The sequence below is a fragment of the Dipodomys spectabilis genome, unplaced genomic scaffold (assembly GCF_019054845.1).
Source record: "Dipodomys spectabilis isolate Male_0828 unplaced genomic scaffold, ASM1905484v1 ptg000552l, whole genome shotgun sequence".
Classification (NCBI taxonomy): domain Eukaryota; kingdom Metazoa; phylum Chordata; class Mammalia; order Rodentia; family Heteromyidae; genus Dipodomys; species Dipodomys spectabilis.
The window spans coordinates 255216-277500 of record NW_024871229.1 but is presented as its reverse complement, the minus strand read 5'-3'; the positions used below and the strand labels follow the sequence as shown (position 1 = coordinate 277500).

Sequence of the window (22285 nt, the reverse complement as noted above, 5' to 3'; positions counted from 1 at the left end):
GCAGCCGCTTCCAAAATCTGGAGGAAAAAACAGGCGAGCAAGAATAGAAAGGTGTTCTGGAAGGTTGGTGCCATGGTGGCTTACTGCCACTTGTCAAGAGGTGGCTACAGCAGAGCGGCCGAAACAGGCTCCACTGCCAGACAGGAACTGTTTTGAGTTCATTGTCTTTAGTTTCTGTTCATACACAGGTTTGTTGGGATTTTGTTTTGCTTTTGGTCATGGAGCTTGAACTCTGGGCCTGGGCGCTGTCCCTCAGCTCTTCAGCTTAAGGCAAGAGCTCTACTACTTTGAACCACAGCGCCACTTCTGGTTTTCTGGTGGTTTATTGGTCTCATGGCCTTTCCTGCCCAGGCTAGCTCTGAACCGCGATCCTCAGATCTCAACCTTCTGAGTAGCTAGGATGACAGGTGTGAGCCACCGGTGCCTGGCTTGTGGGAATTCTCTAAAGAATTTATTGGGAGAATGGAAATGACCTTGAAGCTGTTTCCTTATTTCTGTCCTAATGGATGTTCATTTATTTTTATTATTATTATTTTTTGTTTTGTTTTTGTTTTTTTGGGTCCGGTCATGGGGCCTGAACTCTGGGCCTGGGCGCTGTCCCTCAGCTCTTCAGCTCAAGGCTAGCGCTCTACCACCTGAGCCACAGCGCTACTTCCGGCTTTTTTCTTTTTGCTTATGTGGTGCTGAGGAATCGAACCCAGGGCCTCATGTATGCAAGGCAAGCGCTCTACCACTGAGCCACCTTCCCAGCCCTCAACTTTTTTCTTTCCTGGTTCTGGAGCTGGAACTCGGGGCCTTCGGTGCTGTCTAGAGCTTTTTGGCTCAAAGCTAATGCTCTACCACTTGAGCCACAGGTCTACTTCCAGCCTTTTGGTGGTTATTTGGAGATGAGTCTCCTGGACTTTCTTGCCCAGGCTGGTTTTGAACCACAATCCTCCGGTATCAGCCTTCTGAAGTTAGGATTACAGGCATGAGCCACTGGCACTGACCTGTTTCAACTTTTCTGATTTTAATGCCAAAATTGGCTTGTTCAGAAGAGAAATGTGCAGGACAATCACAGAGAATTGTGTGACTATGCAAGAAAGTCACTTATCATATTCCTCCAGAGTCTTGTCTGTCACGGAAACCTAATTTAGCTCTTCCATTTCAGATTATGAAAATTAAATTTCATCTTACAAAGATTAAGGAAAAACAAAATGATGTCTGGTACTGAATAAATGCACTGTTATACCCTCATTTGTCAAAGCCTTGTCATTTTGATAGATCTCCAATATTATTCTAATTGGCTTTATGGAATTCAGCATCTTCTATAAAATGTATCAATCATTTCATTTTGCAAAAGGAAAGTTTTGTATTTTCCTTGCACTGTTTATTTAATTACTGACTCACTAAGACTTTCTAAGCAGGAGGAGAGAAAGACATTGTACTAAATGCTTAAATGACTGATGTATTCATATTGTCATGTGGTTTCAACTTCTGCTCTTCTGCAATATGGCTGCAAGACTGTGGAGCCTGGGTCACAAGGGGTCTTTGTCATCTAGTCACACATTTCCTTTTTCATGGCTTTAATCGTGAGTAGCCTTAACTTTTCAGAGCATCTCTGAAAGGCCCTGCAATCAGCCTTTGTGGACAGAGGCCCCGCCCGCACGAGCAGCAGCCCATCACCACAGGAAGCACAGGAAGTGAACCCAAGCCATACCTTCCCCAGCGCCATCTCGCTCTCCATCACAGAAACCTGGTGAGGAAGAAGAGAACACTTCCATGAGCGGCCTTCGTTTTCACTCACTCTTGCTGATGTGAAATGCAATTTTAAGGGTTAAAGCAATTTTGACACATCCCAGTTCACTGAAGGTGCGTCGGCATTTATGCTGAACACAAATGTGGCTATTATGAGTCTGTGGTTGCTGCCTTTCTACTTTCCTTTAGAATGGTCTCAGTTGTGCATTTTCAGAGGGTCAGGAAGCAGGGGCACCCTCCCAGACTTGCCTTGGGTTTTCTTACTGACTCCACTCTGTTCTGAAAGAACAGCCTTCACCTTTTTTTTTCCTTTTTCCTTTTTTTCCCCCAAAGCTTGAGCATGAGCCTCTATTCAAGTCACAAATCTTTTTTTCTTTTTTTTTCCCTCTTTTTTTTTGCCAGTCCTGGGGCTTGAACTCAGGGCCTGAGCTCTGTCCCTGAGCGGTTGCTCAAGGCTACCATTTTACCACTTGAGCCACAGTATCACTTCCAGCTTTTTCTGTGTATGTGGTACTGAGGAATTGAATCCAGGGCTTCATGCACGCTAGGCGAGCACTCTACCACTAAGTCGCCTTTCCAGCCCCCAAAATGTGGATCTTGAATCTGTCTTTTGAATCCTTTGCCCTGGGGGAGGGAAGGTAACTGAGTCTGTGCCACTGCTCACACTTACTATGAGTGTGCAAAGGACAAGCCAAAGCTCCGTGATGGATGTGATTACACAAATTTCAATTACAGTCAAGTCACTTAAAGAAAATGCATCTGGAATCTAAGTTTTAAGGGTGCATGTGAAAACTACTCACAAAGTTTTTTTAAAAAGAATATGTCTTAGAATAATTTTTGGATGAACTTAGAAGACTGAACCCACAAAGTGTGCTGCAGATGACCAAGTACAGCACTTGCTATGCGGCTGAGCTAGAACCGGAAAATCGGGCTAAGAACGTAACAGCTCCCCATCTCCCCACAGCCGTCAACTACACCCAGTGAGTCTTCCGCACTGAATCAGGACAAAAATTTAAATCTAAGTCTTTAATTGTAGCACATTTACAGTTGAGATAAGTTTCTGGATAAGGTCAAGCTTTAAGTGACTCTGACTGGTCTATAGAACTTACATAAAACATTTAACAACCACTCATTCAGCAAATATGTTCCTGCATCAGCGCTGGTGGGTGGGTGGGGAGCTGTCAGTGATATAGACTGCAGGTAGGAAGCCGGCAATTCCGGATGGCAGGTAGAAGGTAGAACATGTTAGTGGTACGTACGGGCATAGACAATACTAAGAAGTCATAAATGAAGCACAGTCACAGAGACTGTTTCTCCTAGGCTCGCAGAGAGGATCTAAGGCAATGACTGAAACTTTACTTCAGTGCACAAGAAGACCTCTAGGCAAGCAGGGCACAATGCAGGTTCCTTTGACTGGGCCTCAAAGATGAGTCAGAAGATGTTAGAAACAAAGAATTGACGCCTCTAACGATCTGCTGTGGGAGACAGTCCTTGGCCCACTCTTTTTAGAAACTTAGACCACGCTCAGGCGTGCTTAGTCGTGATCTTACATGGTATTAAAAGGCTCTGCGGTCAGTACCATGAGGAGCAGAGGAAGAGAAGCTTCTCACTCAGCTTTTGGCCTACAGGGAAAGGGCAAGAACCTGACCGTTCTGATTACTAACACATGATTATCCTATTAAAAATAGAACACTTTTATGCAGGCAGTAATCTACTATGGTAGGTTGCAGCACTGTGTCACCACGAGGTTTCATGACTCAGGCAGTCTCTGAAGAGTCACCTGAGGGCTACATCATGAGCCCAAGAGGCGGCCAGCAGACTCCCAGGGAGTTGCCCATAGGGCTGCCTTGCATGTCACACTGAAGAGTCACCTGAGGGCTACATCATGAGCCTCCCAAGAGGCCAGCAGCCTCCCAGCCCGCAGGGCTGCCCTCCGTGTCATGCCGGAGCGGAAGGCAGACTCTGGACACTGGGAAGATGACCACACCACCAGCACTTCATGCCATGATCTCATGCAGCCCTCCCAGCAGCTCCACTAACCATGTTGGATTACACTGCTGGTTTCAGGCATGAGTCTTCCAAATGCCCAAGTCCCTCACAAGTCTGCAGTGGCACTGGGAGGGATTGAGACATGGGAGGGAAGGCCCCCATGCAAGTCCAGGAGGTGAAGTACAAGGACAGAGGAGGGCAGGGGAGGAAGAGAGGAGGGAAGAGGAGGGTATGTCTGGCAGGGCCAGGAAATACAACTAACAGTCGGGCTGTAGGCCAAAGCTGGGAGGTGTGGCAGACAGGCCATACCAAAAGCACCTGCCAGTGGTCTGGATGAGGAGCAGAATGGAAGGCTGGGGTGAGCAGCTTCTGGAGACACCGTTTTGCAGAGAGAGATGGACTAGACCTGGAGGCAGCATCCAGGCAGAAGTGCCAGATGGAAAACAACACAACAGGTCACGCAAGAACAAAGGAGGGCACTGGTAGCGAGGACAGAAAACAGGAGGCAGACATGAGACTCTGCAGGGGACACAAGGCCTGGACAGCGTCTCTCGTGTGGGTGAGGGGCAGGGGCGAGGAGTAAATGCAACTCTCAGGCATTTCATATACTAAAGTGGCCAGAGGATGGTAGCAGCAGTAACCAAATAGCTTATCATCAAAACAGTCAAGCTTGGATCTTTTACTACTAGATAAAAAAATACCAGAGGACACAGCTATAAATAAAAAGGAACAAGTTGTGACTGGATATTTAGAAATGGAGAAAATTAATTCGCACCAGCCCCTCAGGGACAGGACATGGAAGACCAAGGCCACATCTGTTTCAGGAAACTGCGCAGCCTCGTCACCAAAGGCTGACTTAACTAAGTGCATCAGAGACCATGCTCCTTCTAGAAGGCCCCATGCCTGGACATCTAAAGCAGCTCTCGGTGTGCTCTTGACTTGGAGTGGAGAAGGCGAGGAGTAGATACTCTCTCGCTTGGCTTTTTGCTCGTGGCTGGCACTTGTGGCTACCGCTTGAGCCACACTCTGGTCCAGCTCCACTCCCCCCCCCCCCCCCAATCATTGAAGAATCTTGAGGACCATTTTGCCTGGGTTGGCTTTGAACCTTGATCTTCAGACTTTAGCCTCCAGAGTAGGTAGGATTACGGGTGAACCATCGGCAACTGACTGAAGGGGAGATCCTCAATCCAAGTATCCTAGCACACCCCTTCAGAAATGCAGCCTTTCTAACTGGGTCTGCCAACCGTCCCGGCAGCGTGCCTTTGGCCTTCTGTAGGCCCAAGACGCTGTGCCAGGCATCAGAGTCAGCAACAGGGTCATCTGCACCTCCAGCATTGGCCTGAATGCTGAAGGTTAAATCTTACTGCCGGCTGAAAGGTCACTGCAGTAGAAAGCACGTCCCATTCCCCAAAGGGCAAAATATCAGTAGTAGCACCTACCATGTAGGTGTAAAGACAAGGCGCAATCTCTGCCCTTCCCCTAACCGCCCTGAGGGCGGGGGCAGCGTCAGCCCCTATAAGGAGACAGCACTACCTGCGAGCAGGCCAGGTGTCACAAAAAGGCCTTGAGCCTACCACACTGCACGTGTGCAAACCGGCGAGTCAGCTGCACAGGCCGTGAGGGAAATGGTTGGCACAGCTCTTCACAAAAGGGCTAAATCATAAAAGTCTTGTTGGTTGGATAAATGCTTATTTCTGTCATTTATAGTGGCTTATCATTTACGCCCAATTGTCATGCAATTCAATAACCATTATGAAAATGACTAGACATGTGTATTAAGTTAATGGCTTTATTTTCTGGGGACAGAACTCTGTTCATGACGCTGGGAAGGTGGCTCAGTGGTAGAGCGCTTGCCTTGCATGCCTGAGGCCCTGGGTTCCATTCCTCAGCACTACATACGCAGAAAAAGCCGGAAGTGGAGCTGTGGCTCAAGTGGTAGAGCGCTAGCTTTGAGCTGAGGAACTTAGGGACAGCACCCAGGCCCAGAGTTCAAGCCCCAAGACGGACCAAAAACAAAAAAGCAAAAAAAAAAACCCACCCAACTCTGTTCACGAATGTATCAGTTTACACTCATGGAGCCTGGCCCCAGCTCCTCACCACACTCAGAAAGAATCCCAGGAAAGGAAGGCTTACTGCCGCGCCCACTACACAGCCTCGTTCCGGCTTCAATTATATTTTCCCATCACTTTAAAATCTTTATTTGGTTGGTCCTATAAAAAGAAATACCTTTTTGTGAAGCTAGTTGATATTTTTAAAATCCAAAAGGAAAGAAAATGGAAAATAAAAAAAGAACTTTAATGGAGTACAGGGGAAAATATATAAAACAATTTAAAATAGCTCCTACCAGCAACTCTGGCTCCCCAGAAATAATTCCCATCCTTGGAGACTGGAACAACATTTAAACACACTGGCTTTCCCGTGTAAACACACCCTTATTTGGACGTGTTTCTGAGTTCGGTGATACTAGCGGGAGCAGGCGTGGTCCAGATGTCTGAGCCGGGCCGGCCTGCCCTCCTGCCCTCCCTCCCTCCCTCCCTCCCTCCCTCCCGCCTGCCCACCCGCAGGAAGCTCGCTCCTGACATCCCTCTCACAGCCGAGCCCTGCTGCACTGTTAACTCATCCTCACACCCACAGTCTCGCGGCTCCCGTCAGAGCCGTCAGAGGCGGCGACGTCAGCCTTTGGGTGATTGCCTCATTCGGCAATCTTTCTTTAATGACTTTCTTCTCCCCGCACACAAGCCTGCAGCACTTCCCTGAGTTCCCTAAGCCCCCTCTTGCAGCCTGCCGAGACAGAGACAGTGCGAGGCGGAGGCGGAGGCGCAGGTGCTCAGGACCCACGGCCAGCGGCCTGGCTCTCGGGCAGGAGCGCTGCGCTGGTGACAGCGGCTGCGAGTTCAGCCTTGGTTCACGCCTCTCCTGACTGACCGCCCTCACACCGGATCCGTGACCCAAGGCTAAGTTCAGTAGTCCCGCCAGCTCTGTCCTCTACTCCCCCGTGAGGAAACGAACCCTGGGCGCTGTCCCCACCCAAGCGGGCGACATGGTGGGAATGAACAGACTCTTCCCTGGACTGCAGTGACAGCCACACACAGCAGCCACCTAAGGAAGGAAGATGGGAAGCGCGTCTCTGGAAGGAACAACTAGCCTTTGCGTAGGCCAAAAAGCAAGAAAAAGAAATAGAAAAAGCCAGAAAGGCCGGTGTCTGGCCAAAGATGACTTGTCTCTACTGCTCCTCTCAGACCCGGCCTGCGTGTGTTGGGAGCTGTGTCTGAGTCAGCTTGGCCAGGGCGGGTCGGAGGTCAGCTCCCAAGGTTCTTGGAGCTCCGTCCACCGGAGCCACTGCCGCTGGCTCTGCTCGGCCTCGGCGCAGGCCCTGCTGTGGCCGCACTGTGGCGGCGCTAGTGAGAACAGGACCCTCAGAGGCAGAGCAGCGGAGAGAAGCATGTTTGCAAAGATGCAGGGAAGCGCTGCAGGAGCTTCAGCCCCTGCATGGAGGAGAGCTGGGGCTAGAATGGTGTGTGTGGGGGGGGGGGGGGGGGAGGAAGGTCATGGAGGCACTAGAAAAGGCAGACAGGAGCCGAGGCTCAGGGATCCAGAGGACGGCGGGGTAGGTCAGGGAGGACTTGACAGAGGCAGTGGTGGACAGGATCCTAAGGGGCACGTGATAACCTGGGGGGCTGGGAAAGACCTGGGAGCTATGGGAGTCCACCCTGGGCAGGGAGACTCCTCCTCCAGGCAGGCCTCCTGAAGGCTTTCATGAGCAGACCGTTCACCATGGGTCACCATGGGTCACCATGGGCACAGACGGCACCAGAGGACATGCGTCTGCCCCACCCACTCCTGCTCTCAACTGAGCAGCAAAACGGAAAAGTAGGGAGCAGCGGGGCTCTCTCCTCCTCTGTCCCTCTACCTCATCCTGCCCAGCTCTGCTCCACGGAGGCCCCACGCCAGTGCTGTGGACCACCGTGGGCACCGGCTGCATGGTGCAGTGCAGTGATAACACATGCCCAGGCCCACGGACCAAGCCCTTCCTTATCCACACCAAAGAGACCCTCGGAAAGCCCGAGGTTGGACTGGATGGGAAGCTATCCGGCTGGGAATACAGTCAGGCCACTGTAAACGTCCATGTGAAGGGCCACCAGCACCCAGGCGAATGCCGTGGGGAAGGAACTCGAGGGGAGGCCCGCCCACCCACAGAGGGAGACTTTGCCCTCAGGGAGAGGAGCATTTGTGCCGGAAGAGGCTCACCCACCTTCCTTGCTGCAGAAGCTCCGTGCCAGCAGACCCCAAACCGGAAGTGCATGCATCACATGAGCTTTTTTCTCTGGGTGCCCCCTCCCCGCTGGGCAGAGGGAGAAAGAGGAAGCTGTTAGCAGGGGCCTGGGTCTTACCCATGTACGGGGCAGGCCAGGTGGACTGGCCCCCTCCTCCGTAGGGGTCCTGGGGCTTGGTGCTCAGAGCACTCGTGTGAAGAGCAGAGTCAGAATTGGTCCTGAGGAGGGAGAGAGTCCAGTGAAAATCCATTGTTCCTTAGTGAAATCAGTACTCATTGTGGAGTACTTCCAACAGGAAAGAAGGTAGGAATGTTAACCTACAATCATCCATGGAATAAGGGGCAGACCTGCCTGCAGTGCCTTCTGTCAGTGACAGCTACAGCCAAGAGATTTTAGAGTCTGAATGTAGAGTTCTGTACTTGCTAGGCAGGGCCTCTACCACTTGGGCCATGCTCCCTAGTACCTTTTGCTTTCATTAGTTTTGAGATAGGATCTTGCACTTTTTGCCAAGGGGCCAGGATTTTTGTTGTTGTTGTTGGTCATGGAACTTGAGCTCTGGCCTGGGTGCTGTCTCCAAGCTCTTTTGCTCAAGGCTAGCACTCTACCACTTTGAGCCATAGCACCATTTCTGGTTTTCTGGTGGTTCATTGGAGATAAGAGTCTCATAGACTTTCTTGCCTGGGCTGCCTTTGAATCGCAATCCTCAGATCTCAGCCTCCTGAGTAGCTAGGACTACAGGCATGAGCTACCAGAGCCTAGCTAGCGCCAGGATTTTGATTCTCTTAACTATGACTCTTATGTAGTTGGGATGAATGATGTATACCACCATGCCTGGCTGTTAAAATGAGAGCTTACTAACTTTTTGACCAATCTCTGGCTCCCAAATAGCAGGGTCTGTCAGGGTAAGCCACTGGACCCATCTCTGAACTTGATTTCTAATATCAACAGATGAATGTCAATAGGTATACTCACATAAAGAAATGCTCTTTGAGGGTTTTGAAGTTTTTTTTTTAAGAATGTCAAGCAGTCCTAACACAAGAAGTTTGAGAAGCACTGATCAGTAGCAAATTTCTCAAACTCTCCCAGCTAGTTCTAGTTTCTCAACAGCCTCAGCTCCAGGAAGACATTTATCTATGTCATTTAAGGATCAAACTGTCATAAAAATGGCATGTGATTGGCTGGGAAGGTGGCTCAGTGGTAGAGCACTTGCCTTGCATGCGTGAGGCCCTGGGTTCGATTCTCAGGACCACAGAAGCAGAAAAATCTGAAAGTGGTGCTGTGGCTCAAGTGGCAGAGTGCTAGCCTTGAGCTGAAGAGCTGAGGGACAGCGCCCAGGCCTGGACAGTGCCCAGGCTCAGAGTTCAAGGCCCGTGACCAACCAAAAAAAAAAAAAAAAAGCATGTGAGGCAGCTGACAGCAATCATACCCATAACCCTCCAATCCTAGCTACATGAGAAGCAGGGAGTGGGAGGTTAGCAGTCTGAGGGCAAAAAAGTTCAAGAGACACATTCTCAACACACAGCTGGGTGCAGTGGTACACAACTGTCATCCCAAGCTCCGTGGGAGGTTAAGACTGGGAGGAATGCAGTTTCAGCCAGCCCAGACGGAGAAGTCTGTGAGACTCCATCGCAAAGGAGGGAGAGCTGAGCATGCTGATGCACACCTGTCATCTCAGAAACAACTAGAGGCCTAAAATAGGCAGACTGTGGTCCAGGCGTGGGCTAGCAAGAAGCAAGACCTTACCTCAAAAATAGTGAAACAGCAGGACTGTGGGTGGTCAGCATTAGCGGGGGAGACCAGCAGTGGGAAGCAGAGCTCAAACATCAGAACCACTAAGAAGGGCAGGTTAGTAAGTTCAAGTAGGCCTAGAACACTTCCCAGCTGAACAGCTCAGGTGACGTAAGCTGTAAGGTCTCAGAGAGAAGCGGCCAAGGGAAGAGCTGGACACGGCCGCAGGAAGAGCAAAGCCCTGGAAGCAGAGGAGCCCGTCACTGCCAGCTCTTCTCCAGAAACTCAAGAGAACGTCAATCGATTGGAAAAAATGTGAATGCAGACTATTGGGTCATGTTAAGGAACTGCTGTTAATTTTGTGCCATGTAATAATGACATTGCAGTTATATTTTTTGGTGCCCGTACTGAGGCTTGAACTCAAGGCCTGGGCACTGTCCCTTAGCTTTTTTGGTTGGTCATGAGGCTTGAACTCTTGGCCTGGGCGCTGTCCCTCAGCTCTTCAGCTCCAGGTGAGCACTCTACCACTTGAACCACAGTGCCACTTCTGTTTTTTTGGTGGTTTATTGGAGATTAAGAGTTTCATGGCCTTTCCTGCCCAGGCTGCCTTTGAACCATAATCCTCAGATCTCAGCCTCCTGAGTAGCTAGGATGACAGGTGTGAGCCACCAGTGCCAAGCTGTCCCTTAGCTTTTCACTCAAGGTTGGTGCTCTACCACTCGAGACATAGCTCCACTTCCAGCTTTTATGGTGGTTAACTGTAGACTCTCACATACTTTCCTTCCTGGGCTGGCTTTGAACTGAGCACAGGAGCCTCCTTTGTAGTTAGGATTACAGCTGTGAGCCTCTGGTGCATATTTGTGGTTATTTTTTTTTAAGGTTCTCACAAGCTTGTACTGTGGGAGATGTGGCCAAGGAGTGGGGTACAAGCTGAGGGGCAAAGAAGTGAGACTAGCAGGATGCCAGCGAAGCCTGAACGACAGCTTGAGACGGGCGCGAGGACTCTTACAACCTCCTTCCTCTGCGCAGTATTAGCACGGCTTTGTTGGTGAGACAGAGTCCCATCATGTAACCCATGATCCCTGCCTCAGCTTCCCCAGTACTGACATTACAGACATGCCACCAAGCCTGGGCTTGTTTTACTTTTTTAAAGTCCTAATGCCTTCACATACTAACTTAAGGGCCCTTGAGCAAGTTATTCCACCTCTTAAAATATCATGGCATGCTGAGCGCTGGTGGCTCACACCTGTAATCCTCACTACTCTGGAGGCTGAGATCTCAGGATTGCGGTTCAAAGCCAGCCCGGGCAGGAAAAGTCCTTGGGACTCTATATCCAATAAACCACTCGAAAACCAGAAGTGGCACTGTGGCTCAAGCCGTAGAGCACTCGCCTGGAGCTGAAGAGCTGAGGGACAGTGCCCAGGCCCAGAGTTCAAGCCCCATGACTGACATCATGGTACTGGCTGGTGTGGAGCACCGTCAGGACTGAAGAAGTGGCGGGTGGCACTCGCGCCGGGAGTGTGGGCCCTCTGATGCCTGCGAGCGCTCTGCTTCTCAGGTCAGCTACCCCATGAGAGGCACACTAGCCCCGCCGTTCAGGTAAGAAGGCTGAGGCGCTCCTGCGTGCTGTCCTCCTCACAACAAAAACCGCTTCATACAAACACAATGGATGTCAACAAACACGCTGGGAAGCCAGGGAATGGGTGCCCCAGTCTTAAAAATCTTTTAGGAAAGGAACAGCCCGGTACCTGTTAAGTGCCGACGTCAGCCTGAGTCCAGGGTGTTTTTCTTCTTTCCAAGGAGGCTGCTGCCTTGAAAAGCAGGACATGAAAGGGAGAGAGATTCAATCCACATGCGGGAAGGAGGGCCACGGCAGGTCTGAGAGCGGCTCCTGTGCTCAGTGACTGCAGAGCCCGGGGGAGCTCGCATGCCCATGCCGCCCCGTTTTGCTCATTTTCTCACTGGGGTGAAACAAGGCTGGACTGAGTGATCTCTCAGCGCCTGGGAGCTTGGACTCCAGGGCAACTTCTCCAAACTCATGGGACAGGATTAGCTGGCTGGACACATACAGGGCTAACATAGAGACGAATGGGCATCTCAGATCGGTCAGATCAAGCCCGGGCAGAAAGCCCTTACTGCCTGCTGCTGTCACTAACTGGGTGTGGGCTTGGGGGGCACGCTGCCACTCAGATGCGGATGGCCATGGAGGGGGACAGAATGGTTACCCAGACTGTAGAAATATTCATTACTGCTCTAGAAAGCATAAGACACTTTTTCTTGGACATAGATAAGACTAATTATCAGTTTTGAGAGCCACCTTTTCGCACTCAAAATGAAATCTTGGATTATTTATTCTGCAGATTCGAATCTGAGAATACAGGAGGATAGTTGATTAGGCCACTGTTCGTTTCCATCTTCCTTTTCTTTCTCAGAAAGAAAATAATCCATAGTATATTCTGTGCTAAGTAACTGATACTGGCCTGGAGAACAGAAGGAGCAAAAGCCCCTACTTTCTTTTTTTTTGCCAGTCCTGGGGCTTGAACTCTGGGCCTGGTCACTGTCCTTGAGCTTTTCTTTTCTTTCTTTTTTTGGTTGTGGGGCTTGAACTCTGGGCCTGGGCGCTGTCCCTCAACTCTTCAGCTCAAGGCTAGCACTCTACCACTTGAGCCAAACCACTTCCGGTTTTCTGATGGTTCATGGGAGATAAGGGTCTCATGGACTTTCTTGCCTGGGCTGGCTTTGAACCAAGATCCTCACATCTTAGTCTCCTGAGTAATTAGGATTATAATATAGCCACTGGTTATTATAATAGCCACTGGTACCTGGCACTTCTGGCTTTTTCTGCTTATCTGGTACTGAGGAATCAAACCCAGGGCTTCAGGCATGCTAGGCCAGCACTCTACCACTGAGCCACATTCCCAGCCCCACTAACTTCTTTTTGACATGCCCATTTCCAATGTCTCCTCCATCTGACTTGGAGATCTGAATGATCCATACAACAGACGCTGTGGCTTTTCAGTTACTTTTATAATCCATCACTCTGTCTAGGCTGGAGACAAAAATATTAGGATCCTAAATCAAATATTGCACAAATGATCATTTTTAGGAGTCGCTCATTCTTTTCAGGAACTTACTAATGCAGCCTAAGAAAAGAAACTTATTTACAGTTGGGCATTGGCTCATGTCTATAATCCCAGCTACTCAGGAGGCTCAGACTGGAGGACTGTGGTCCAAAGCCAGACTGAGCAGGTAAGTCTGTTGGACACTCTTATTGTGAATTAAGCACCCAAAAAAAGCCATAAGTGAAACTGTGGCTCAAGTGGTAGAGTGCTAGCCTTGAGGAAAAAAGCTCAGGAACAGCACACAGGCCCTGAGTTCAAGCCCCAGGATTGGCACCAAATAAAAACAACAAAAATTCTAGTCTAATAGTTTTCATATGGGTTCTATTTAAAGTATGAAGACCTAGAATTACTTATTTATTTATTTACTTGTTTATTTTTTGTCAGTCGTGGGGCCTGAACACTATCCCTCAGCTCTTCAGCTCAAGGCTAGAGCTCTACCACTTGAGCCTCAGCCCCACTTCCGGCTTTCTCTGCTTATGTGGGGCTGAGGAATCGAACCCAGGGCCTCATGCATGCAAGGCAAGCACTCTACCACTGAGCCACCTTCCCAGCCCCCTAGAATTAATCAATTTAGTTGTATACTTACATATAAGTCCATGATTATGCATGCAAAGATGTAAGTATAAAACAAGATTCTATTTTATGTTAATTAATACTCAAGGCAGATCAAGTGAAATCACCTAAAGAAAATAATCTTCTCCAGTTCTCAGTGAAGCTTGCTTACCTTGGCCAGCTCTCATCCAGAGCCTGGGAGGAGTAACCGGCTCCAGATGCACTACCATCCAAGTAGAAACTTTAGTAAAGGAAAGATATGGTGAATGGGAGGTTGAAGCAGATGCAGAGATTGGCTCTTACTGTTGTATCTGTACTGGCAGTCTTCCTCTTCTCAGTGCCTCTAGAACATGCTACGCCCCACCCCCACCCCCATCATCCAACCCGTCTTCCTCCCGTGATTCATGTGGCTGTGCCTTTTTTTTTCTTCTACTGCCTGTCCAGTAGCTTTTGTTTTCAAGGACTGCCTCCACTTCACCCTAACCTGGCCCCATCCTCTGCGGAAGGGCCTGACCCAGGGTACGGGCTCAGGCCCAGTTATTTCCAGTCATGCTACGTTGCCCCCATTAATAATGCTTGGTTCAGGGATGGGCTCATGACCCAAATAAGATCAAGGAAGGAGAGTGTCCCTAACGAGGTGACAAGTCCAGGCTATTGGAGTCTGAGCGGCTCCTGATGGAGAAAGCGTGTCTGCCTATGAAGTCGACAGAGAAGCAGCACCAGACACCAGAAACTCACTTCCCGTGACACAGCCAATTCAGTTCACTTTTCCTTGGGGGCTGAAGTGAGAGGACTGCAGGTTTGAAGTCTGACTTGACAACTTAGTGAGTCCCAGTCTCCAAATCTTAGAAGAAAGCACCGGGGACGTCTTTCGGCGGCAGTGCTTAGCTAGCCTGCACAGGGCCTCAGTTCAGCCCAGAGCCTGTGGTGTGTCAAGGTCTCACCAAGTCTGCCGTGCCGGGAGCAGGGCGGAGGAGGAGCGGTACGCCACACCCCTGCGCAGCTCAGCTGTCGGCATTCACTTATTTGCACCTGCGGGACCGTCTTCTGTTCGCAGTACTGGATTTTGAACTCTGAGCCGTATGCCTGATAGTACTCTACTATTTGAGCTATGGCCCCAGTTACCTTCTGTTATTTTTCAGGTAGGGTCTTGGTTTTGTCTAGATTCAGCCTTGGGCCACGATCTATGCCTGTGCCTGTCATGTAGCTGGAAAGGCAGGTGCTCACCACCATGCTTGGCTTGTTGAGTAAGATAGGGTCTTGCCTGAGCTGGTCCCAAACTTTGATTCTCTCCATTTCTGCCTCCCAAAGAGTTGGGATTATAGGCCATTGCTCCGGGCTCCCATAGGACTTTCTAAGTCATTTTTAGTCATTTTATTCTCCACTAAAAAGTCTCCAAGGGCCCTCCTCAGCCTGAAAAACACAATCAAACTTTATTGGCTCATTCACAGCACAGCACAGCACAGCTGTCTGCAAAGAGCTGTCTGCTCTCCAGCTGTCTGTCCTTCCCCTCCTAAATCCCCATGGTCAGTAAAGGAAACTCAATCCCTCAACAAGAGAATCCCAACGGAGACCTGAGGAACCTAGAGGAGCAGCTTCCCCTCCCCTCGGGAGGAAGGGGGGGGGGCAGCTCTTCTTCCTGTTGATGACAGGGTATCTGTTGGCAGTGTGTGAAGTTACCGAACCAGAGATGCTCAAAGCAAGTTCCGCCCCTTTGTGTGACTCGGCAGAGGGGCGAGCAGGGCTCTTTCCTTGGCTATCTTCACACCAGGCACACCAGGCAGAGATGTGGAAGCCCCTTCAGGAGGGAGCCCGTCTGTCCATTTTCTCCTCCATTCTGGAACTCTGTGTTCTGCCCAGGAACAGGTTATGGGCAGCCTGTGACCTTCTATGCAGCTGGCTGGTAAAGACGCCCCTGCTTAATGGAAACCAGCTGCCTGGATCCCAGGGTCAGATTTCATGCACAAAACTGGTCACGATTTGGTGCCTTCCTAATTCCTAAGCCCTGTTTTTACTGTCACTCTACTTTCTCTTGCATGTAACCTCTGTGTCCCTCTAGAATACATCTTAAAGTAGAGCTGGAAGGCATGAATAGGACCTAAGTATTTACACTTGTTTCCAAAGCAAATAGGTTGCTTGTGTCGAATTTTCAGAGCGTTTTCCCTTTAAAGTCTGAAGACCGTGCCTCTTTGACTCTTGAGATATGGGTATCCTGTGAATTTCTGTGATCACATGTTTTGGAAATCCTGGGCTACAGGTAGGTGTTTCTAGTTCTGCCCTGTAATCTCAACTACTTTAGAGGTGGGGTGGAGCACTGTGCTTCCAGGCTTCCTGAGACTCCATGTTAAACAGTGGCCAGGACCAGTGGCGTGTGCCTGCTCTCCCAGCCAGGGGGCCCGGGAAGCACACTGGCCAGCACCTGAGCAACATGCTCCTCCAAAAGGGAAGCAGGTAGGAGGCTCGCAGCCGAGGCTGGCCTTGGCGTAAAGCAAAGCCCTACCTCAAAGATAAGCAGTGGAAAAAGGGGCCGAAAGCATGGTTCAACTAAGTAGAGCTCTTGTCTAGCAAGGCGCTGAGATCAGGTTCCAGTACTGTAAAAAAAAAAAAAAAAAAAGTTTCATTGCAGAAATCCTCCAAGAAGCAGCAGACAGCACGGTGCCTTCGAGCTTACTATCTATAGGGCTGTTGGTGCTAGCAAACACTCAATTCCCTTAGGAAACTTCCTAAATATTGGTTTAGTTCCTTTCAAAAACCAGATCTCTTCTGTAAGATGGTGTCCTCTCTAAGAGTGTCCCCTTCTTTTTCACAGGTCTGGGAAAATACTTCATTTTCTGTCCATGTATAGAAATAGCTCAGAAACTGAACAAGATGGTGTTTGGGATACTGTGTCTGCTGCCCTCCAGAAGGAACAAGAACTACTGAAGGCGCAGGAGCTACTAAAAGCTGTGTGAGTGCCTGCTCTGCCCTCCCCTGCCAGGCCTCTCCCCTGTCCTGGCTGAGGAGCTAGGACAGCCCCCACAGGCCTCCCCCCCCCCCCCCGCCCGTGCTTGTGGGGCCAGCTGTGGCAGTGCTTGGTTTCTGCCTGTGGGAGCAATGCACGCCGACCACACACAGCCCCTGTCCTGGCCCTTTCTGCGCTCCGGCTGCCTACTGCAGAAGGAATCCCTGTGCCAGGGCTGAGCCTGTGGCTGCCCACTGTGGGAGGAGGCCGAGTGCTTGTAGAACAATGCTCATTTTGTGATCACTGTGACCCTGGGCCGAACCCTTCTCTAAGCCAGTCTGCCCATCCTAAAATAACATCCAGGCCAAGAAATAACTAAGTAAGAGAATTCTGAACACATCAATTTTAAGCAAATTCTTTTATAACCAATAGGGTGTACACCACGAAAGGAAAGGTCTCAGTCCTGTCCCTCCTGGGTCTGGATAAATTCACGCCTTCCATGTCCAACCCTCTCGCTCAGGCTCTGACTAGGAGCACGGTCACTGCGTCATTGGTGGGCACTCCTAGGCTACAGAACGTGCTTTGCATCAGCCGCTGTCCAGGCCCAGGAACCCAGTTAGGGGCTTAGCAGGAGACCACAGAGAGCTGCTCACGATTGGTCAGTCAGCTGTTGCTCTGGTAAACGGAAGAAACAGTGTTGGTTTGGTTTTTGCTTCTCCTACCCTTAGGCGCTGACAACTCTCACCAGACGACTCAGACCAGGCACCTAAAAAGCGCACAACGCTGTCTCCTCTCTGGGCCTCTGCACGGCCCTTCTCTCTGGGAGACATGCCTTTCCCGCGCTTGCTCTCTTACACATGCTCAAACCACTTTTCTTAACTGTCTTTTGCTCTTTGCTGAGACTCTAAGCTCCGGACAGTGGGTGCTACCTCTCACCCTTCACTTGGTCCCAAGTCTAGGACAGCGCCTGGCACAGGAAAGGGACGCCATAAATACCTGCTGAGTAACTCTCATTTCTTCTTCCCTCCAGGCCTCCTCCTCTCCTCAGGCCTGGCCCAGCTGTCCCTCCCAGCTCACTGGCGCCTGCAGCTCTGCCACACTGTGTGGTGGCGGCCTGCCGGCTGAGCTGCTGTTCCACAGACTCCATCGGCCTGAGGACAAGGGCTGAAGTACGTCAACGGTCAAGTTTATAAAGCGGCATCTGGCTACCAGTAGGTATTTCACAAATTATTTCCAGTGACTCTCCCCTTTCTCTTTTCTTCAATTCCTTCATATTCTATTCCTTTGGTTAATGAAGCTGCATATGTATTTACGTATTTAAACTATATTGCTTCAAAAAGTATCTGAGGTAGTCATATATGTGCAATAAAATGTCCAAAAAGAGGAAACTGTGAAAATAAGATATATTCTATTGGTTCTTTTTTTACTTTCTTTTCTGTCTGGTTTTTGAGACAAGGATCTGACTATGGAGCTCAGGCTGGCCCTGGAATTTTTTGGGGGGCAGGGGAAACAGTCCCAGAATCTGAACCTATGACGTTGCACATGACAGACAAGCCTTCTACCACTTGAGCCATGCTCCCAGCCTAGAATTTTTTTTGCAACTCCTGGGGCTTCAACTCAGAGCCTAGGCACTGCCCCTGAGCTTCTTTTGATCAAGACTAGCACTCTACCACTTGAGCCACAGCACCACTTCTGGCTTTTTCTGTTTATATCGTCCTGAGGAATTGAACCCAGGACTTCATGCATGCTAGGCAAGCACTCTACCATTGAGCTACCTTCCCAGCCCCAGAATTTATTTTATTTTTTTGGTTGGTTGTGGGGCCTGAACTCGGCCTAGGTGCTGTCCCTCAGCTCTTCAGCTCAAGGCTAGTGCTCTATTGCTTGAGCCACAGCGCCACTTCCGGTTTTCTAGTGGTTTATTGGAGATAAGAGTCACGGACTTTCCTGCCTAGGCTGGCTTTGAACCATGATCCTCAGATCTCAGACTCCTGAGTAGCTAAGATTACATGCATGAGCTACCAGTGTCTGGCTCAGAACTGTTATTAAAAAAGTGTGTGTGTGTGTGTGTGTGTGTGTGTGTGTGTGTGTGTCTCACTAGGGATGGAACCCAAGGCTTTGACTACAGCACTGTACTCCCAGCAAAGGAATCTCTTTTTCTGTGTGTTTGTGGTGTTGGTCCTTGGGAATGCAAGGCCAGTGTCTACTATGCAGCTACATTCTAGCTCCTGCATTTGAAAATCAAGCAAGAAAGTCTTCCGCTTGGACGTCACACCACGGAGATGAGACGACGTGCTGTGCAAGCGCCTTGCCCCTCCCGCCTCCCACCACCTCTGCACCCTGCCATGACACCGTCCACAGCCAGAGAGGCTCCTCAAAGAACCCTTCGCTTCACAGCCTCTGTGATGGCCACAGAACCAGAAAGCAGAGTGCTTTATGGAAGGTGGCGTGTCTGGGGCAGCGGGAGAATGTTCTAGAGTCATTATCCTTGCCTCCAAATAGATTAGGACCCAAAGGAGCTGGAGGGCAAGCACCGCCAGGGCGCCCACGCTCCTCCTGGAGTCTCTTGCCCATGGTCCTCATCACCCTGAAGCCGAAGCTGGGTGGGCAGACCGCAGGACCCAGGCTGGGCCATGGCTCTTGCAGACTGATGGTGGAATTCTGGACAAGTTGCTTTGATGCTGCTTTCTCGTGGGAAAATGGGGGTTAAAAAAGTAAAGGACTCTGAGTTCTGAGGACTGCATGACATACACTGCTCAGCGCAGCGCTGGCATGGGTTGGGTGCCTGGTAAACAGAGCGCCCTCCCCCACTTCCTGGTTTCTAGGCTTCTAAAGCCCATTCTACCATCACTGCCAGGAATTTAGCCTGGCGGGGCTCACGCCGCCTCGCTCCTTCCTCCAGCCCTGGCTCGCGTGCACAGAAGAGCAGTGAAAGCAGAGGCCGCAGGCCCGCGTGTCGGAGCCCGCGCAGACTTACGGCTACTTAGCAACACAGAGTCTGCTGTCAAGCGTGAGAATTGCCCAACATAGCAGCTTTTTATTTCAGTGGTCATTTGCAGAGTTTGAAACTCTTAAGTAGGAAACCATACGAGATTTCTTCTTTGTGTTCCAAAAGCAGGTCAGCAGGTCAACTGAAAGGCAGATAAACCCTGTCTGTCTTCACTTTTGCTAGGCAGACTGAATCCCTTTAACTTAATTCTACGTCAGGCTTGGCTGCCAATTTCTGAAGCGTATGGTAGGAAGGCCTTGCAAAGCACCTGGATTTCCTGCTGTTCCATTACACTTCATCAGCACCTCAGAGCACCTACAGTGCTCTTCCTAAATCTTGCTAGGAAGATGTTTCATCTATCTTTACTGCCTCAATGCAGATAAGATGAAATTTGGAAGCCTTGGAGAAATGTGAGGAGATAATCCCGAGAACCTTCCCAACATTTCACACCCCACGCTCTCCCTCCGCAGCGAAAGGATATCGGGCGCCCTGGCTTGTCCCCAGGCCTTCGGTGGAGGGGGTGGAAGCGGCTCCGAGCTGGCCTCTCCACCAGCCCGTGGTGCCGAGTCCCTCGAACAGTGTCAGCTTGATGAAATGACGGCTGTGGAGAAGAAGAAGAGTTGGCTTCTGATCACGGAGCTGACGCTCTCCCCCAAGAACAAGGTAACAGCCGAAGAGGGCGGGGGCTGCGCCACGGCAGCACTCTGCCTTAAGCTGAGGTAAAACAATGCAGCGCGTCCTGTTTTATAATTACAGAGTAAATTAAAAATAATTGATGGTGTGTGACTGTGAACGCGAAAAGAGTGATATGAAAGCTGGCACAGATGGGCTTTTTCTGAGGAGTTTATTGGAGATAAGAGTCTCGTAGACTTTTCTGCTGGGCTGACTTTGAGCCACCGGTGCCCAGCAACAATTTTATTTTCAATATTATGTACACATATGACTTGGAGAAGCATAAAATTAAATAATAATAAAGTAAATAAAAACATTAACAGTTCTGTTAAGCCCCGAGCCTGTATTTTTTTCTCAGATGAGCATTTTTTTTGGTCTTGACACCTATACTCTAATATTAATTTGTATATCACATAGTCTGGTGATTTTATTGTTGTTGTTGTTGTTGGTTATTGGGCTTGAACTCAGGGCCTGGGTGCTGTCCCTCAGCTCTTCAGCTCAAGGCTAGCGTTCTACCACTTGAGCCACAGTGCCACTTCTGCCTTTATCTGCTTATGTGGTGCTGAGGAATCGAATCCAGGACCTCATGCATGTGAGGCAAGCATTCTACCACTGAGCCAATTTCCCAGCCCTGAGATTTTTTTTTTAATAAAAAGGGATTAGAATAAAAAGAGGTATTTAAGATACAAGGAGGCTAGGAATGTGGCTTAGTGGTAGAGTGCTTGTCTAGCATGCATGAAGTCCTGGGTTCGATTCCTTAGTACTACATAAACAGAGAAAGCCAGAAGTGATGCTGTGTGGCTCAAGTGGTAGAGTGCTAGCCTTGAGCAAAAAGAAGCTTAGGGACAGGCCCAGATCCCGAGTTGAAGCCCCAGGACTGGCAAAAAAAAAAAAAGAACGAGTAAACTGACAAGTTTATTTGCTCTACATATATAATACATCCTTTAAGTTCTTTGACTGGATTCAGTGTTGAAAAATTCAGATTTCAAGTTTCCAAGGGGCCACATTGGCTCCTGTTCTACACTGAGTAGATGCTCTCTGTTGGTGAGACACTTAGATCAATAACAAATAATACATAAATATTAACTAAGCAAGTAAGACAAGTATGGTTCATTCCTATAATCCTTACTGCTAGAAAGTTGAGATTCAAAGTCAGAAGGACAGAAAAATTTGTGAGACTCCATCTTCAATTAACCAGCAAAAAGCTAGATTGGAGGCAAAAAGCCAGGCTAGATATATCTGATTCTGAATTTAAGCCTGGGTGCTAATACACACACACACACACACACACACACAAATTATGTAAGTAATTAAATAAGTAAAACAGAACAAAAGAGGCATATAATTTCATAAAGAAATTAGAAAAGTGTAAGAAAATGTGTCTGGGAAGAATGATGTGGGATGTTTTGTTATAAATAATAGCACATGGTAACTCTAAATAAGGCATATTGGGCTAAAAACATTCTCACATCCTGTTTGTTACTTAAAAGAGCACAGGGCACCCTTCCCCATCTGGCTTCTTGCTCACGGTGACACATAGGCAGTGTCCAGTTCTGCTGGGCTCACACGGCCACGGGCCAGCCAGTAGCATCACCCATGGCCCCCCAGCCATCCCCAGACGCTCTGGACATGGGAAAGGACTAGGTTCCCAGCAGGCCACTCCTGTTTCACACGGCCAACGTCTGTAGTTCCCCTTCAGGATGAGGTTTCTCTAAATGCATTACCATCTCTTGAGGGCAGAGGCCCAGATAAGAGGAGAGGCTGCTGCCAGGCAGGCGCTGATGACTCAGACCTATAATCTTAGCTACTCAGGAGGCTGAGATCTGAGGATCATGGTTCCTGCCAACCTGGGCAGGAAAGGCCATGAGACTCGTATGTCCACTAAACTTCTCAGAAAAATCTGGAAACAGTGCTGTGGCAAGTCGTAAGAGCACTAGCCTTGAGCAAAAGCAGCTCAGAGCCAGCGCTCAGGCCTTGAGTTCAAGCCCCAGGACAGGCAAAGAAGAAAAGAAAGAAGAAAATGAGAGGTTGCTAAAAATTCATCACTATAAGCCAGGCTGCAGAGGCTCAGCCTTGTAATCCTAGCTGCTCAGAAGGCTGAGATCTGAGCATCCCAGCCTGCCAGCCCAGTAAGAAAAGTTCACGAGACTCTTATCTCTAAAGTAGCTAGCAAAAAAACTGCTAAAATAAACTAGCAAGCAATGATTGTAAAAAGCTAATCAAATGCTGGAGGCTGGACTGGGAACATGGCTTAGAGGTAGAGCACTTGCCTAGCATGCATGAG

The 22285-nt window shown here is 49.5% G+C and overlaps 1 protein-coding gene across 2 annotated transcripts in view; it reads right to left on the bottom strand.

The window, feature by feature from the left end:
- The window catches only part of Crtc3 (CREB regulated transcription coactivator 3), a 71259-nt gene that overhangs the window by 16284 nt on the left and 32690 nt on the right, over nucleotides 1-22285 (bottom strand). For both annotated transcript variants that reach the window (XM_042670462.1, XM_042670463.1), the window contains exons 3-7: nucleotides 19811-19930; nucleotides 13575-13636; nucleotides 11477-11539; nucleotides 8118-8218; nucleotides 1700-1735 (exon numbers count right to left, since the gene is read on the bottom strand). In XM_042670462.1, coding sequence (XP_042526396.1) covers nucleotides 1700-1735; nucleotides 8118-8218; nucleotides 11477-11539; nucleotides 13575-13636; nucleotides 19811-19930 — 382 coding nt within the window. The remainder of the gene's footprint in view (nucleotides 1-1699; nucleotides 1736-8117; nucleotides 8219-11476; nucleotides 11540-13574; nucleotides 13637-19810; nucleotides 19931-22285) is intronic.